General features: G+C 43.0%; 1 protein-coding gene across 1 annotated transcript; it reads right to left on the bottom strand.

The window, feature by feature from the left end:
* Positions 1 to 4,877: 4,877 nt before the first annotated feature.
* Positions 4,878 to 6,574, bottom strand: LOC133885936 (22.3 kDa class VI heat shock protein-like). The gene is made up of 2 exons (XM_062325709.1): positions 6,089 to 6,574; positions 4,878 to 5,368 (listed from the first exon to the last, which is right to left on the bottom strand). The coding sequence occupies exons 1-2, from the start codon at positions 6,408 to 6,410 to the stop codon at positions 5,115 to 5,117; spliced, it is 576 nt and encodes a 191-aa protein (XP_062181693.1). The 5' UTR covers positions 6,411 to 6,574; the 3' UTR covers positions 4,878 to 5,114.
* Between the last annotated feature and the right edge of the window lie 13,505 nt (positions 6,575 to 20,079).

The following is a 20,079-nucleotide window of genomic DNA, read 5'->3' as shown; positions in this document are numbered from 1 at the left end:
ACATTCATAGTTTCTCCATCCACAAATCACATGTTCTTAGTAGTCTCTTTCGAAGCAACACAGACTCCAACTATCCTCCTTCACAGTGTCTGTGTCTGCGTCCGCTCTTCTCCCCGATATCTGCTCCTCCTCCCTATCATATGCATATGCTCCTCCTCCTTGCCGACACGTCAACTAATCCACCTCTCCCGCTAGCGTGGACATCGCTCTACCTCCCGTGCGGGCTCGACCACTGATCTGCCACCCCAGACAACATGTGAACCTATCTACCTCCTTCGTCGACCAAGAAGATGCGGTCTCACCAAGGGCCCAACGGGAGCATTCGCCAAAGGCCAGGATGTCGCGGGACGAGGCACGACATCACATGCCTTCAAACCCTCAGAGGCTCCTCCGACAGCCATCGATATTCTTGCTTGGTTCTGTCATCCTTGCCTGAGATGTTGCCTTCCTTACCAGCTGTCAGGCTGATCTGGTCTGGTCACTGTGGTAAATGGTTCCACCTACGTCGACTTTCAGTTAACACCAACAACAAGAGTAGTGTCATAGGTTAATTGTTTAGTGTGCATTCCAGACCAAAGCAACTCGCATATTAGAATGTGGGAGCTTTTTGCTGGTGAGCTCCTACTATCATTGGATCTTCTTTTGTTAATTACTGATTGGTAAACCATTCGATTGTTCTTTGTCTGGTTTATGTGATACTATTCAGATATTCACTAGATTGATCAGATTTATATTCAATGATTCCAAACAACTGTAAGATAATTAAGTGAACAGATTGTCACAGGCTCGCAGCAGCTCTAGACTATTTTGTGATGCTTGTTATTATAGCGCACCTTCTATATGACAATTCTAAGCTATCTGCATTTCATACCAATGGTAAAAATCCATTCATATGCTAGGACTACTATAAGTATCACTTTCATTAATCAATGTGTCAGTATATTGATTCCAAGTGACCTCCTAAGAACTACAATATTATGTTGCATTCTGATTTGTGTTTTTCTAACAAAGTTGTTGTTCACTAGAAAATTGTTTGTTTTCTATCGTTGATTTTTGTACTGAAGAGCCATTTTGAATAAGACTGTCTTTATAGTTTATAATATGGTCAATCCCATATCAAAGCATTTTTCCTTCAATTGCATATGCATCCTCCCACACTATCTATAACTCTACTTCATATTCCAAGTTGATAAAACTCGATCCAAGTCATAATTTTATTTTACTTTACTATTCTTAATTAATGTAATGTGAACTGTCTGTAGTACAAGTTCACATGAACTTTTATTTGCCTTTCTTTTCTTTTGCTAAATCTTGACATTTTTTTGACAGGTGTGTTGTAGGTAAGTTCTAAGTACCGATTGCCTCATTGGCATTCTTCAATGCCAATTAATCTTCTACTCATTGACATTTAGCTAACACAAATAATTTTCTTTCACCAAAGTTTAGTTTTCAATACTGATTATATATGTTATCAGTTACCAGTTTTCTTACTGTAAGATAAGTTTTCTAATTATACTAATTTTTCTGGCACTTTTAGTAAAGAACAATGCTAATTTTGAAGGACACTATATGAGAGTCTAGCACATTATTGCCAGTCATTTGTTAACATTCCTAACTTACCCGTATGACTTATCAAGCCTTGTCAATTGTCATGTACTATTTGTTTAGAATTTGAAATGGTCATACATTAAATAAAGAATCACCCTTTTAGAATCCATCTAAAATATAAAAGCATGAATTAAACCTATCCTATATGCACCCTAAAATGTGTACACAGATCCACTAGTATCCTTAGATCCATTCTCATCAATCACACCTAACAACTAGGATTTGTTTCAAACCTTGCTATTGAACCCAATGCATGAGATCCACAGATAAAACTTTCATCCGCACTCCCTGTAAAGGCCACTCTCCACAAATCACAGAATTGATACCAAAATCATTAAATTGATCACCATAATTTGCTCACTATAATCCTATATACACATTTCTTTTCAAAAAGACGGTGCAATCACCTGGAGATCAAATTCCAAACCATCCAATCAATTAATTCCTCAATTAACCCCTAGTCGTGGTATGCTTCTCTTGCCTACAAATCAATTAATTCCTCAATTAGTGTAATTAACTTCCCTATCAAATCCTTCCTTATGGCCAACCCAACCTTCTGAAATACCACCAATTAGTTACAATCAATTTGGAAAGTCCATCCTCATTGAATTGATTCCCACGCGCCCAATTTAACCATCTTGTTGTGACTTGTTACACCTTACCTCCTTGTGTATGCATTGCCAGCAGCCTCACCCACCTTGACATGACCACCATCGCTTCACCGCACGATGAGAGGTCACCGCCGACAAGTCATGGGTCTTGTTTTAGGGAGGTTGTCGTCGATTCGCTGACCTTGGCTGCATCACACACGCCACTATTCCCCACACATCTGCACATGCTAGCCTTCACTCGCATCGCCCTCCTCCCGTGTCTGCCTCCCACTTGCGAGCGCAAGTGCATCCAGGCAAACGTGACATGCTCTGCTCGGTGTGATCGCAACTATTAGGATTAGTTCGACAGCGCTCAGCTCCTTATCCCCGATGTTGCCCCCACTTGCGAGCGCAAGTGCCTTTGGGACAATGACATGTTCCCTCACGGCCAAAGGCGCTGCTGCGATGCAATAGTAGCTAGGGGGCACGACACAACCTAGCATCAACTGGTGGCGCTCCATCGCTCCATGTTGCACCATCGCTCGTGGACGTCAGTGTGCGGTCCAGCCTAGATTTTCCTTGGCTCTCCTGTTGGTACCGCCTCTTCCTCCTCCTGGACACTCAAAAGACCCATCTCTCATCTAGCATCGCTATCGCACTCTGCGAACACAACTACATGCTATAATTCATCTTTGTCCCACCCTACCGCGTCGGCCTCCTTCCTGCCTTGTTGCTGGCTACTGCCTCTCTTCCTTGCCATCGGTATGCCCTAAGTCAGGTTCTTCCTTGATGTGATCGCCACCCCATTTTCACTCCCCAAATCATATTCATCAATCCATGTCCATTGAGTAACCAGTTTCTTAGTTTTCTTTACATGATTCGATCAACACTCTTTCTTAATCACCTTAATTTTTTTCCTGACTTCCTCCATATGGTTCCTTTTGTTTTTTCTGCAAGTAGCATATGATTCTTATTATTTGACTCTTGTAGTCTCATTCTTTTGTTGTGTTATGCATGTATTGTCAGAAGCATGCATAATCATAAATGTGTAACATGGTGGATCATTAGATCATAACTAGTAAATTTTTACATCCCTATTTGTAATATGGCTTTCCAATCAAGATTTGTCATACTATCTATTTGTTTCATGGAACTTTACTAGCCCAACTGTTAAATCGTTTCCTTTGAATCCACCATGTTTTTTATAAAGATTTCTATGTTTTATTTTTTAGCATAAATAGTACCACATCTGTTATCTTTTCTCTGTTCTCATATGTTAATAGTTTATGCTTTTCTCTTTCTTTTTCATACTTCCTAAATTTCAATCGACTGAAATCTATGAAGTCTTTGGTCACTAGCACTGGTGGAGAGATTAAGGTTGGGGGTTTTGGTGCTCTGGGAGGCTGATGAGTTATAGAGAGGCATGAGGTGGTGGCTCTATCAGCGGTGGGTTATGGTGTGATGGTGCGGCGAAGATATAGTGGCGGTAGAGTAGAGTCGGTGACAAGGGCGTCAAATCGGAATGGTTAGCTCAACAGAGGGCAGCGATGGTGGAAGAGCCATCAGAGATGTGTGTAGGCAGATTGGAGCGGGGGAGCCAGTCTACAAGCGGCGTTGGGTGAAAGAAACAGACTGTCGTTAAGAGAGAGAGAGAGAGAGAGAGAGAGAGAGAGAGAGAGAGAGAGAGAGAGAGGACAACTTTTGGATCGTTAGATCATGATTAAAGGTTGGACAAATATTGACTGTGATTTGGATCATTTATTGGTTGTAAGGTATTTTAAGCCTATGTCTTTTGCTTTAATGTTATTGGGAATACTTGAATCATGCTACTTGTATTGCTACGAGTATATTTTGGTCGATGATTTTATGATGTGAAAAAGAATAGTAAATTTATACTGAACATAGGAACATTGGCGCATTGTATCGTGCAATTTAAGACAAACCAATTTTCTATGTACTTGCATATTCATTTCAACTACAAGTTATGTTGGAGAGGTAGCATAGATATTACAAGTAATTTGTAAAAATTGTTACAATATTATACAATTTTTATTTACTCACGTGATCCCATAACTAACATCTAAATCCCCTACCGTCCTTCACCACCATCCCCAGTGGATATGTACTTCCATCTCCATGTCACAAGTGTGCCCTTTAGATGTCCCTTTCAACGTGTCGTTCTTTGCTATATGCCAGCGCACCAAGATGGCTACATGGTTGTCAACATATTCTCGGAGGGTTTGCTGGTGCTCAAGGCTGCTGGAGATGATTGCTAGACGACGTTGAAGAACCCAATGAACAATAATGTAGACAACAATTATTATCCAAAGTTTACTTGGACATCATTGTTGACATGAGAAATGTGGTCATCGTGAACCAATATGTGGACTTCTTTTCATGAGACATAGACAGTAAGATTCACATTAGCGAAGACTCTCATGAGCATGGGTTCTATCTGATCTTGTTGAATGGTAGTTAACTTGTACTCGTATGAATATACGACCAGCACGGTTATTAGTGGAGATAAAGGGACGGGGTGATAGAGAGACATCCTGCCGAAAGAAATGGGAGAATCCGCATCCGCCTTTCGAAAGCCGCGACCTGTGCATTTATATTCATGTATTCCGGAATCATGTTTACGGTCTTGATGCAGGATTTGAACGATGACCAAACCGACAGTGACACTGCTAATTAGCCAATTAAATTTAACAGTTGACACCGAAGAACAAATTACATACATCGTTTCAGGGATTTGCATATATGTAACATGCAATGATCTTTGCTCCTTTTTTCGTCTCCATATCTTGCAAAATTTTATCAAGATTACGCCGTCTTTTTCCATATCTGTCGACTGTTCGAAGAAGAATAAAGGTAGGATCAATGCTCTCCTCCAATCACGCGGCGAGGTTCGGATTCTCAGGCGGTGACCTGGTGCGCGTCGCCGCACTTGGGCACCTTAATCTCCAACGACCCCTCGCCGTCGTCAAAGTAGGCCTCCACTTTCCGCCAGTCCGCGTCCTCCGGCAGCTCCACCCGCCGGACGAAGCCGTGCTCCCACCACCGGCCGGCGCGCCAGTCCCGGCCGTCGGCCGGAGACGCCCGCCACAGCCCGCTGATGTCGATCACCTTCATGGCGTCTCCGCTCACCTCCACGTCGCATCTACACCCACCTGAAATTCGAAAAGAGTGAAATCTTTTGACTTAGAATCATGCAAGTGGTCAGGTCGGTTCTTGGTTTCGGCAATCGTCTTGCACACACTTCGTTTGGCTTCCATTTCTGTACCACACGATGGATCGCGGTATGCCACACGCAAACGCAAGGAATATTTCTGGAGAAAAGCAGGGTTGCGATGTTGCTGTAGTGATAAAGCAGAGGATTGTTAGTGGGGGGAAAGAGGCTACACACATGACCATGACCTCCTGTTACTTTCATCCTCTAGCTACTACTAGTTGCAAGAGATTTTTCTAGAAAATCGTATAGTCTGCAGGTGCTGGATTCCTCGAGGAAGTTTTGTGGCATCTAACATTGCAATTTTATGATCACATTCACACACACCTGCTGATATTCCGTGAACGAGAAGACGCAGTAACGCACTAGATAGGTGGCGAGGCAAGACCAGACGTAGCAATTGCTGGGAATCTATGCCGCATCTTATCACAAGTTCTAAATCTCTAACCTGCACCTGCTAAATCGAAATCATCTTATCTCAGGTTCTGACCTGATATTTACACAGGGATCTTGATGTTTGTTACTGAACGGTGTTCTAAAACCAGCTCGAAGTTCGCACGAGGATCTTTTTCGTTGGTACTACTGAACAGTGAGCTAAAACTATGGGTGGAATCATGGAGCTGAGCAGCAAAGTTGGCAGCGATCGGTTGAACGAGCGTACCTGGTATGCCAGCTCTGAGGTAGTACTCGGAGTCGGTCTCGGCCCAGTCAACGGTGCTCTTCGCGGCGCCGCGGCGGAGCGCAGCGAGCAGCACGTCGGGCTCGAACTCCCACAGCGGGAACGCGTCGGCGGGGTCGAAGAACTTGCCGAAGAGGAACGGGCTGAACAGGGACCCCTCCCCGAACACGGCCCTGGCCCCCGCGCCATCGGCGCTCTGCAGGAACGCGCTGAACGTGTTCTCCAGCAGCGACATACGCCACTTGGGCGCCGCGCCGTCGCCGCCCGGCTGCAGCCGGACCTCGATCGCCCGCCGCTTTTGCATCGCTGCTGACCGTTGACGTATGAGGGCGCGGCGCCTAGAGGGGGGCGATGGTTTATAGGAGGGGTGGTGCAGTGGCGGTGGCGGTGGTGGTGGAGCTGGCCTTTGGGGAAAGCAGAGGATGGGAGGAGCGATTCCGTTTGGAGTTGGCTGGCCATGCCATCGATATGATTCCCGCCTTTTTCTTTTTCTTTTAATGGACATAGTGGGCTGTGAAGACGCGAAGAAATGGGCCCACACGTGACAGCGGTTTCTGGCCGAAACAAACTGAGCTTTACCACAGCCCGGCCCATGAAACGCTCTGCGACGAACCAAGCGGGCCCAAAGCCCGACCTGATTCCCAAGTCCCAAACGAGAAAGAGAAACAGCCGAGCTGACCCCTCGGCTTGGCTAGGGGCATGTTGAGTTTATTTTATTTTATTTTTACATATTCTAATATTAATATTTAAATAAATAAATTTTTGATGGAAAAATTTGTACAAATAGTCACTTATAGTTCTTAAAAGAGCTGTAGCATTTTTAGAGAGTGATTAGCATGTTATGGTGATACGGGTATCGTTTATCGTCCTATCAGAAACGGGTAGGTCCTACCCTCCGAGCGTAGAGCCCGTACCGACCCTACCCACATACTCAGAGGACGAGTAGACCCTCCAAACGCCCCCTTATTACCCTCTTAGAGGGCGGTTAGCCCCTGCCGCGCGCCCCTCCCTACCCAATACATTATAAAAAGCTGAAAATCAGTTAAATAGGCATTTAAATCCAGGAAAAAAGAAAAAAGGACGAGAGAAGACAGAGGTAGCGCGGCAAAGCCTTACTATTTCTGATCTATGGATTTTAGATCTCAGTTTCTGGTAATTTTTCTAGACTTATGTTTTTATTAGTAATTAAAATATCACTAGATCCAAGATTTAGCGACATAATTGTAGTTATATGAGACCTAGGGCTTAACAAGGTAATCAGAAAATGAGACTTTTCTGTCTTGTATAGTATATTATAATGATCTATTTCAATATGGTAGGATAACTATCATATGTATAGTTGTATTTAGAGTACGGTAGTTTCGATTATCTAGATTTTACAAAATAGTGATGTGTGTAATAATTATAGATAATAAGAAACTTTATTAAGCAGATGGGGGTTTAATTAGTTTAAATTGGTTAGTTTGCTTAGGAGCAATATTGATTATAGAAAACTAAACGTATTGTTAGGTGATCATCGGTTCTGGTAATTTTGTCAGAGTTTCGATAATCAAAAGTATAGTTTTCTGGTATTAATGTTGGACATATTTTTGGATTTTTTAGGATGTTCGATAAGCTATATTTTCATATATACTATGGTGAATGTCAGATTGATTATGGTTCTAGCAGTGTGTGCCTCTTTGGATTTTAGCATATCGTCAAGTGACTTAGTAGAGCTAATGAGAGGATCGTAGTAGGCGTGTGCAAGTGGCTGATGCACTATTTTCAACCGGATCCCTAGCAACATGAGCTTAAGCTGAGAGTTGTGCTAAGCCGTGCTACTCAGGGGTACTATGGAAAGCTCGTCCTGATTAATGGGACATCTACTTGGAGGCAGTACGTAGATATAGCATGTGAATATGGTCTCCCTCTTGTGCTACTAGCTGAGGTGTACCAAAAGGATCCAACAGAGAAAAATGTTGGGGAAGCAGTAGCCTAAGCAAGTCAGACGGTGGTGGATGAAACACACCCAACAACTGTGGGGGACAAGCAAGATGTTAGGGATGTGCAGGAGATACAACTGAGGGGTGTAGCCGATGAGGGGAGCACGTCTCTAGCATAATTGAAGAGATGGAGAGGGAGGATCAGGAGCTCGAGAAAGCCATTTCCGATGAGGATTCATTCGACGAGGAGGAAAATACTCTTCCTTCTGCAGAGTGGAGGAATTAAGAATTTTCAAAGCTAATGGTCAGTGAGGGTCATCGGACACCGTGGGAATATCATGAGAACGATGTGCCCTAAGGTGCTATGTATCTTACTAAGGAGGTTGTTATTGATGCAACGAAATTCTGGTCGTCGTCTCTTCGGAGGCAGTTCAAGGTTGTAAAGTCAAGGAAAAGGAAGTACGATGTCATGTGTTTGGTGTCTGATTGTCCGTGGTGGGTGCACGTATTGAGGGGGAAATTTGACCACTGGGAGTGCTCAATAGTTAGGGAGCATAACTGTCACATTGAGGACATAGAGTTCTCCCACCGAAACATATCGTCTACTTTTGTTGCCAATGTTATGTACGGAAAGATTGTAGACAACCTAAAGTATGAGCAACGTTCAATAATCTATGCTATTGAGGAAATATTCTAATGCACGGCATGGATGGTGAAACATAAGGCTATTAAGATAAGATTTGGGACATACGAAGATTTGTATGAAAACTTATCACGTCAACTAGCTACAATATATACGAGAAACCCTAAAAATTACTTTAATATCAAGCATTACCCGTCGAGTGAGAAACCTGGAAAGCGAGTATTACAGCGTGCTTTCTTTGCATTTGCGACAACCATCAAGGTATTTAGGCATTGTTGACCCATCATTTGCTTGGACGGGACGTTCCTCACTAAGAAGTATAAAGGACAGATACTGTCTGCAATTGAGGTAAACGGGAACAACTAAGTCATGCCACTACGGTTTGCCTTTGTGGAGAGCGAGAATGGGGATACTTGGTATTGGTTCCTTGAGCAGGTCAAGCATGTTATTGTTTTGGACCGGTCTGATGTATGTTTGATTCATGATAGGCATGCAGAGTTGTTACAGACTTTGTTGAATATGCAATACGTCAGTGTTAGACGGTGTGTAAGCGAAAAGTGGCCCAAGTTGAAGAGCAGTTGGTGCATGAGGCATATGAGTGCAAACTTTTACAGATAATTCAAAAATAAGGATCTGATGAATCTTTTTAAGAAATTATGCAGCTAAAACCAACAGAGAAAGTTCAACGTACTATGGGCAAGACTAGACTAATTACGAAGCAGACAGCTGAGGTAGCAAACATCGGAGATAAGTCGGTTGCTCTTGGACTCATCTCAACAGATACTCCCTCGATAGTAAGGAGGTCAGGGTCAGCTGTTAGTAACTTTTCATAGTGGATACAAAATGAGCTAAGAGAGAAATTAACATTGATGTATGATACTGGAGGGGCAAGGTATGGGATAATGACAATAAATCTTGCTGAGATCTACAACTAGGTTATGCGAGGTATGAGATCCCTCCCACTTGTTGGAATTGTTGAAGGCATTCTGTATGGAACTTCCAGATATTTCATTGATCGCTACACAACTGCTTCAAAGGTAATGGTAAATAACCGTATGTTATATGGATCGATGTTATGTGAGTACATGAAGAAGACCACAAAGAAGGCACATATGCACCACGCAAATCAGGAGGGAACTGTGGAGCACATGTTCAGTGTCTTGTACCGGGATAAGGGTCGTAGGGGTGGCAAACATGAGCACATGTGCAAGAGTGCGTGCTTGGAACATGCATCTGTACATGCCAGAAGCCACAATTGTTACACATGCCGTATACACACGTCATAGCTGCATGTGGGGAGTCCAATATGCTGCCCAGACAATATGTTTCACGCTACTTTATGAAGGATCAGATACCGAAGATATGGAATCATGAGCTTTATGGCTACAACATTATTGATACGTTTACAAATGATCTAGGTCCCGCGCGAATGTACCTGGTAAACAAAGAGAAGATGAAGTATACACCATGGCGTCAACAAACTTAGTGGATTCAGAATAATATGGATGAATCTGAGGTAGGTCCAAGGGTGAAGCGATGCAGCAAGCGCGATGCAAATTGTCACACATACAAGAACTGTCCGAAAAATGCACCTGCTGTGTAGATGGAGTCATGACAACAGTCAATTGTGAATATGTTTAGCGTATCTTGATGTTATATTTGTAAGGTTTTTGCCTTACCTATGTACGTTGTATTTGGAACTTATATTTCTATTTGATTGTGTACCTATATGTTCCTGTTGGATCCGCGAGGGCTCACGGAGAAGTGGAACCTCTAGTTCCAAGTACCTTGCAATTTACCTTCCCGTTTACTTTACGATTTTCAAGATATTTTACTCATCATGATTTAAGCCTGCATACATTCACCTGGACGCCGGTGTGTACTCAATCGTGAGGCACTTGTAGCCTACCTGCTTTGGTTGTTCGGTTAGGTTATGTTCACCAGCGTCCAAGGCCACTTGGTGTCGAGGACCCATCTTCCGTACACGAGGGGGATCATTGATGCAGAGCCCGATGATGTCCCTCAGTTCAGCTGGGCCTCCGCTATCCTGACGACGATGTATCGGGCCTTATGCGATGCGTGCACAAAGAAGGAGCCACAACCCACATTTTTTTGAGAGCCCACTCCTGCTGCAGTTGTGCTCGTACTAGCGGTTTATGATCGGTCAGCCCGTTGTGGACCACTCCCTGTACTCTAAGGAATGGTACAAGAACCCAAGAAGGATGGGCCCACCATGGGCTTGCTGTGGTGTCGACGTCGAGTACGTAAGAAACATAACTCTGCTTTACTTGCCACATGTTTTAAGTCTGGTTTCGTACTATTTTTCTCCATAGCTGCACTAGGCGCACGAGAAGGCCCACAGCGCGCATGAGATTTTTAGGTCGTAGTTCGACTATTTGCGTCCAGAGGACGTGGTTTGAACCCCCTACAAGTACTTGATGATACAAGACTGTGCGTCTTTCGGTCTGTCTACATTGTGCGACCGCGACGAGGACTACTGGCTTACGAAGAAGCCGCTCGTCTTCGACATCTACATCGAGAAGTACTCACCTCACCGCGAGATGAGGTAGTTTGGACGCATCCAGGCGTTCCCCTTACACACTTATCAGCGCTGACACCTAGACCATGGTCAGCGCCGACACCTTCACCATTCGCAGGCCTATCAGGTAATAGGCGCCAATATACTGCCGCATTCAATATATTCAATAGTATATCTAATGTAATCATCCTTCCACATGTTACTACAGTGACAAAGCCGAGACGTCTTCATCTGTACCTCCACTGTTCGCACCCTACTTCGGCACTTAGGCCTGGTCGTTTATAGCTGCCCCTGCATACCATACAGGTACAATATTGCATTTATACTAATACATTCATTTCCACATTTACCGTATCTAATACATTCATCCGTTCATAGACCCCTCTAGTGATTATGCATGGACGATAGCGACACCATCGCAGTCGCCTTACTCGAGTCAGGAGGATGAGCCTGGGTCGAACCCCTCATTCAACCTCGTGAAGGACTTCTTTAGAGGCACACCAGACTACGATGTCATCATACGATCCCAGTTGTCCATTGATCCACTATTAACGTAGTAGACCCAGGAGGAGGCCTTGTATCCACCGGACAAGGTGGCCGACTCTAGGGGCCACGTGAGGGTGAACCAGCGGCAGCGGCGACGAGACCATGATGGTGGGAACAGCCGATGACAGCAGGGGATGCAGTAGTAGCATTTTATCTTTGCTTTCGTAACTTAGATGTTTGTTTCATGATGCATGTTCGATTCACAAACTAGTCTTATATATTCAGATGTGTGTACTTTCTATGTACTATATGTGACCGCACAGTAGTGCCTTTTCATATTAATGAAACAACCTTTTATGAGCGATGTGATAGCATGCTGTCGCCTTTTATGATCGATGTGACCGCATGCTATCACCTTTCATGAGTGATGTGATCGTACGCTGCCACCTTTTATGAGTGATATGACTGCACGCTTACATTTTGTATCGACCATGATACCTAACGCTACAAAAATTGTAACTTTACTATGTGTGTATCGTATGGCAGTGTAACTGTGTTATGTAATCGTACTCGAATGAATTATCACTGACTGTTATTCTACAAACCTTTTTTACCTCACATATTCGTATCTCCCTCTGATGATCTGCCTTCGTCAGCTATGTGACAAATGGCATATACGACATGTCTAGTCTTACATATTTGTACATGTCTGCTTTCTATGTATTGCAAGTTCAGACATTACTACTTACCATGTCAGTAATGCATTTCTTAATCCCATGTGACATCACTCTACCAGCTTCTTAGAGTGAAATCACCTCCTGCTACCACCTTTTTAGGGAGATGCGACCCCTCGCTATCAACTTTTCAAACTGACGAAACCGCACGCAGCCACATTTTTAGACCGATGTGACCACATGCTGCCGACTACTCATAGTCCAGTGGCCGCTCGCTGTAGGAAGGTATCCAATGCATGCATTGTCTCTAAATTACATACTTACACTTGGTTCATACACCATCGATCCCTGCTTATAAAAGGCGAGGTCGAGGCAACGAGAAGGTCATGGCATCACAGTTTTCTGAAACACCACTACCATCTGATACCTAATACCAAACCATGGCTCCCTCCTCAAGCGGGCATTTATTGTGGACATTCAAATTCTCAATGATAGCCCTATAGACTATGAGGGAGACACAAGTAAAAGGTGATGATGTGTTCAAAGGAGGAGAACCTGAACAAAGTGCGGTCGAAATGGCAGACCATGACTCGTTGCCCCTGTTTCACCACAGAGGGATGGCGGCGAACGGTAAGCTCTATGACCTCCATGGACCTTAAGACACACTTGTTAGAGTGCCGTCAGAGATATATCATGGTGTGTAAACTAGCCGACATAGCAAAGTATTTTAGCAAGAGAGCACACATGATATTTATACACCCTCAACAATACGAGGAGCACATTAAGGTATGTTCATCGTTATTACATGTCCCAGTTAATTGTTATGTTGCACTTCTAAGACACGTTTAAATTTTCGTATGTTCTTTTCGTATACTAGGTATTCCCTCGTGATGAAGAGTTGCTGAACGAACCCATCGAGAACTTTTTAGGGCTGCATCTATTCTTCGGTGACGGTTGCTTATCTAGACATTGTACGATATCATTTAGGCATACCAAAAGAGCTATACATATACACGTATATGTTACATGCATGCACATGCAAATATGGAAAAAAAAAACAAACACGTGCTCACCTTGCTGGGAAGGCCTACTCGGCCTCATCTTCCTCCCTGCCTCTCTTCTAGCCTGAGCAGGCCTGCTCTCTCCCCCAGCCCAGCTGGCCCATACCAGCCTTCTCCTTCCTCCAGCCGAGAGGCATAGCAGCCAAGCCGCCTCCACATCGATCAAAAGCCAGGCACCCTTCCTCATCCGAATCCCCCCAAATCCGGACCAAATAGGCGAGGGATTCCATCTAGAAGCTATCAAAATGGATCGGTATCAAGTTCAAAACCAAATCCCCTTCTTATCCTAACCGATTTTGGTCTTTATCTCTTGGTTGCAAGTCAAGCTCTCATCTATATAATGGGTATCAATCTCTGGGGAGGGGAGGGATCCCTGCTGCACCAAACCTTTGCACCACCGCATTCTACTGCCACCGGCGCTAAGGTCCTGCTACTGCCCGTAGAGAGGAAGGAGGAGGAGGCCTGTCTCCCTGCGGATCGCTGTCCTTGTGCTGCGCCGTAACCTTGAGGAACGCCACACCTGCTGCTTCCCCACCGTTGACTCGAGCGCGTTGTTGATCCATCACCGTCGCCGCCATGACTCCAACCCGAGGTGAGGCCTAGCTGTTATTCCCTTCCCCGTTATGCTCTTTGTGGTGTGCGTGCCATCGTGCCGCCTTGTGCTCGTTGTTGCGCTGTTGAAGCTCGACCGCCAGTCTCTCTCGCCGTGCCATATCATGCGCGTGCGTATGTATCTGAGAGATCCCTCTGCGCGGTTGCTATGCTTGAGATCTCGCCGTGGGCCAGTGATGATAAAACTGAGGCCCGACTGTCGCGTTCTCTCTGTCTGTGATGTGTCATGCCGCTGATGCTTCCTCTTCATGATGACCGGTCGTCGTGCCGTGCATATGCTACTGTCTTGCCCACGTTTGTCCCTGGCCTTCGCGTCGGCGTGCTCTTGCTTCATGTACTTGCCGTTGTGCCTACTGAGGCCCGACTGTTGCTCGTCCTGTTGATGTGTGCTGATGCCGCACCATGCTCCGTTCGACCCCTGGCCATGGCCATGTCGGCGAGCCTCTAACAGTGCTGGTGTCGTGCCGTGGATCTCGTGATGTTGCTAGCCCGGCCATGGTGTTGTCTCTCTGTCTATGCGTGCCATTGTGCCGCCTTTGTGCTCGCTGATGCGGCATGCCCGTCGGCCGATGAGGACAAGTCCGAGGCCCAAAGAGGAACTAGTGAGTCAAGCACGGCGTCGGAGCTCCCGGTTGTGGCCATGCTGCTGCTTTCGGTCGAAGCTACACGTCGTGCCGCGCTCCTAGCCCACCTCTTCATAAAAAACATAATTCTGAGGCCTACGAGGCCGATGATGACCCGGGATACATAAACAGTCCAAAAAGCTCATGCTAGACTGTTATCCCATTCTTTACTGCTTTTGATTTCTAACGCTTACTTTGCTTGGTCTTTGTTGCGTGTGACTATAGCCTTGCAGACTCAGAGACGACCTCGGTATGACGACCGCCAGCGCACTTAATCGGAGGTAGCCCGAAGACGGGCGTAATTAACCGGAGAGCCTCACGAGGCCACGGGAACCAAGACAAAGCAATCGCCAAATCATGAAGATCGTCAGATAGCGTGTGCGTTTGAGGAGTAAAGCAATTGTAATCGAAAGATGTACTTTATGAATTCAATATGAATGAATAAAGTTACAATTCCATTACATTGTATCCTGTCTCTTGTATACTCTGTATACTGGCACGTCCGTAATATTACATACACAGTTTTTTCAATACAATTCGAAGTTGAGAAGTTTCGAATCCGCGAAACAGACATAACTAGAGACGCAGAGGTGGTCATTCGAGACCTTCACATCGTTGTGAAAGAGGCGGTGGTTTGAGCCGTCGTGAAAGATGTGGTCATTCGACAACAACCACAAGAGGACATGCTTCTACCACTTTCGTCACAACCGAAGGGGTTCGTTCCGACGATGATGACTTCATGCTTAATCCTCAGAGAACTCCACGCCATTGCGAATTCTCTGACGACGGGGCAAATGACTGGGATCCTAACTTTGATTATTTTTCATATATACAGGCATCACGTAGACCAAAATCCCCAGAATATGATTACCATTGGATGGAATGTGAGATAAGGCACAAACAACTTCAAGGGCCATTTCGTCCGTAATATCTATGCTACTAAATATTATACTTGTTTAATTCAAGGTGGTTATACTATTTTTAATCTATTACTAAAGTTGTGTATATATCTTAGATGTAGCCTACATGCTATGAGTAATGTTCAAATTCCATGTACTCATCTCGTGTACATATTCTATCTAATATTCAGTGTGGTTTTTTCATTTCACTTACATGTATTTATTCTATCTTCACTTTAATATTTTTTAGGATTTTTGTTATTTTTATCTTAGATAACTTCTGGGATTTTTGTTATTTTTATAATAAAACTGGGATAACTTCCCCTGAGAGGGCGGTAGGGGCGCTAACCGCTCTCTTAGAGAGCAGTAAGGGGAGTGTGGGGTCTAATCACCCTCTGAGAGGACAGTAAGAGGTATCCGTGCCACTGTGGCATGCTTACCGCCCTCTGAAAGGGATGTAACTCTTTTAGAGGGAGGTAAGCGTCTATTTATGCAAATCTTTTCATCAGAGGTCTATTTATTTAATTATGAATGTTAGAAAATGTAAAAATAAAAAAGTCAGGGCATGTTTGGGTGTAGGGATGGCTAGAGCACATTTTACTGTGTGTTTGTGGGTAAAATTTTTAATGGGTGCGGGTTTATGTTTAATTTTTTATCCGTGGATATGGATGCGGGTTTGAAATTAAACCCAATAGGTATAGAGAGATGGGTATGAAATAAGCCTACTCGTGTCCGTTACGTCCGTGTACTCGCTCCACACATCTGATATGTTGGCCAATTTTATTTTTAATATATAAAATCCACGCTTTCTTAGGGTTTCTATTTGTTTCTTCTCCTTACCGAGAATAACTATATTGTATGCGGTTTTATAAACATGTATAGAACATGAATAATATATTTAGAGTAAATTTTGTAAAACTACACTACAATCGTCAAAAGTATCACAAAACTAGAATTTTTCCCTCCTATTTTACAAAACCACACTTACTTTGTATCACTTTATCATAAAATTACACTTCTTTTGGTTTAACTATCACAAAACTATATTTTTCCTCTTATATTTCACAAAACCACATGTACTTTGCATCACTTTATCACAAAACGACACTTCTTTTGGTTTAACTATCACAAAACTATATTTTCCCTTCATATTTTACAAAATCACACTTATTTTGCATCACTTTATCACAAAACTACATTTCTATTACTGTGAATAGATTTGACAAGATGGGTCTATGTGTCATACTTATAGGTTTCAGTCCTCACCATTTGCTGACGTTATCAACTACGCTATGTCACAATTACTTGCCAAGTTAGCAGATACTATGTGGCATTTGAGCTCCTTCTCTTGGAAGCTATCGATCTGGCGTAAGTTGAATTTTTGAATGCGAAAAATTGGTGCTGGTGGGGGTGCTAGTGGGGGTTGGTATGAAAGGACAATAATATCGCATAGAGGGTGGATGAATAGGTATTTTTACAAAACTTCGACCTCTCTTACTATTTGACCTAAACTTGCAGCAGAAATAAAACTAACATATTTTTCACAATTGAAAACCTAAATATGCTGGGCTCAACTAGTGCACAGTCAACCTAAATAAGTGTGAATGTTACAATCCTAGGGTGACAAAGATATCTAGCAAAATATGCAACAAAACTCTAATAAGAAACTCTAGAGTTACTATTCATCAAAAGTTCTGGTACTGTTCATCGGAAGTTTCTACTTTAATGTTCATCAATGTTCTGATTTCCCAAATTGGAAGTTCCGATCAGTTCAAATCAGCAGATTTCAGAATTACGAAATTAACTATATGCACGTACAAATAAGCATACAAGCATGAATGTAAAAGTAATGCACAAGAGTAAGTAAATACGGGGACAAATGATTTGTTACTGAAGTTTGGATATCCACCGATATCCTACGTCTCTGTTGAGGAAGTTCGGTCACACTTGAGACGGATCTTTTTCAATCCTTTTCCTCACGAGGTTGCACACATGCACTCCTCGCCTCCACTATGATCAACTCTTCCTCTACTCCCGAAATGGTGAGTTCCAAAACCACTTCCGGATCTTCTCACAATCTTCACTTGAGGAGATCACCGATAATCCACCACCGAGCCATCTAGGAGACGGTGGTCTCCAAAAGTAACAAACTCCCAATCTCGTGCACGATCAACGCCGAGTGCTCAACACACGCAACTAATGCGACAACAATGGGCTACCAAAGTACTACACCGTTCACACCTCTCTCACTCTATTCACTAAGCCACAAATACTTGATTCACATCAAATCTTAATAAAGAGAGAAGGGGAGCACTCAAAGGTAGAACACCAAGTTCAAACACCTCACACAAGCCGCATAAAAGGCAACCAAGCAACCAGCCCCACTTAAGGAGACCAAGGGGTATAAATACCCCCACTCTGAAAATCTAGCCGTTGGACTCAAACTGAACATATCGAAACTTCTAATTCCCCAATCAGAACTTCTGATCCCATAAATCCCAATGGTCAAATCCAGACGAAACTCACTCATGAACCTGGTAAAAATCACACATCAGAACTTCCGATCTCCAAATCGGAACTTCCAATTAGAAGCTAACTCCAAGCCTGAGAGCACAAGATTTCTAAAACATCGGAAATTCCGATCGACATTGGAACTTTCGATTTTGGGAATCAGAACTTCCGATATCAGCACAGTTGACCCGCTGAAAACAACGATAACTTTTGATCTTGAAGTCCGATTTCGGCGATTTTGGACTCTACGAAAAGCTTATTCAGAGGGCTACATATCCCTATTGAATTCATGATCTGGAGCACATTGTATCAAATCTAGGAACACTCCAAAGAAGATTCAGACACTTCTATCCATTTTCCAAAGCTTAATCCTCCAAGATCAAACTAGGAACCACATAGAACATGCCAAACACCACTAAGACTTGGCCACAACCACTTTTCGCCACTAAGGTCGACAACACAAAGGGTTAGATCTAAAATACTTTTTAGATACTCTGGACTCTTAAAGCGAACTCTAAATACAAACACATCCCGCACTAAGCACATGGTTTAAGCACTCGATATAACAATCGATCAACGCTTTCGATATCCCCTCTTGATAGGACGGCTATCGATTCTATAACCCGGTCTCCCATCAAACTCCTTAAGACCTGCAAAACTAGAAAACCTATTCCAGTTATACCTTTGCCTTGAGCAATCCTATTGGACTTGACGAACACATCATCTAAGCCCTAATGCTTCTCACAGCTCTTCAAGTCTCATCATCAACTCCTCTTCTATCGATGATGATGATCATTCTCGCTTCCATCTAGTTCTTCACTCGATCTCCAGAAGCTTGATGAAGTTTACTTGATAGCTTCCTATGTGTCAAGCGTGGAATACTTTTTTTTTACATCATCTACATCCGGTTCACCACTTATGTATGAATCGTAAGAATCAAGCACACAAGTTGTTCACTAAGTTTATCTTGATCTTGCTCTTCCAATTTGGCATATTGAATATCTCAATTTAGCTCATGCCTTCTTATGAAACACAATCCCAACTCACGTTAGTCCATAAAATATATTTAATAACTTTATACCTTTAGTTACTTGATCTCCACAAGTAAATTAGCATTCATATTTATTGTCAATCTTCTTGAGCTTCTCATTCATCTCATGAGCATCACTAAGAGCTCAATGACAACGATATATTTCTTTTGATCTTATGGTATTTTTCAATAAATCCATACTTTATTTCTTATGCATCTCATATGGAATAATCCTAATAATAATTATCAACATAATTGTTAGTTCATATGTATTGTCATCACTTACCCGAGCATCACTTAAAGATCATTCATCTTCATGCACATCTCTCCTCCATACAATTATCAACATAATTGTTAGTTCATAAGTATTGTCATCACTTATCCGAGTATCACTTAAAGATCATTCATCTTGATACACATCTCTCCTCCATGCATCACCTATAAAACAACCTGCTAACAGTTCTCAATAATAATGTTAGTCTATAGGTATTATTATTAATTACCAAAACTACACTTAAGGGTTAGATGCACTTTCAGCGTAGTCGTCCGCATCAGCATACGGTGAGGGATGAAGCCTGTAAGTATGACGCGTGGGCCCATCTTATCATATCTGTTCACAGTAAGAGAAGTGTAATTTTATGATAAAGTGATGCAAAATAAGTGTGGTTTTGTGAAATAGTGGAAAATGTAGTTTTGTGATAGTTAAACTAAAAGAAGTGTAGTTTTGTGATAAAAGTGATACAAAGTAAGTGTAATTTTATGAAACATGAGAGGAAAATGTAGTTTTGACGATTGTAGTGTAGTTTTACGAAATTTATTCATATGTTTAATATGTTATATGTTTATTATTGGTTTGTATGCTTGATCTTACAATGCTTGTTTACTATATTCTTGATATACAGGTGTGCCCGCTGGTATGTGATGTCCATAGATGGTGAGCACAGGGTATGAATGTGGATTTGAAAATTAGCTG

The sequence above is a fragment of the Phragmites australis genome, chromosome 11 (genome assembly GCF_958298935.1).
Source record: "Phragmites australis chromosome 11, lpPhrAust1.1, whole genome shotgun sequence".
NCBI classification, from domain to species: Eukaryota; Viridiplantae; Streptophyta; class Magnoliopsida; order Poales; family Poaceae; genus Phragmites; species Phragmites australis.
This window is presented reverse-complemented; position numbering and strand designations above follow the sequence as displayed.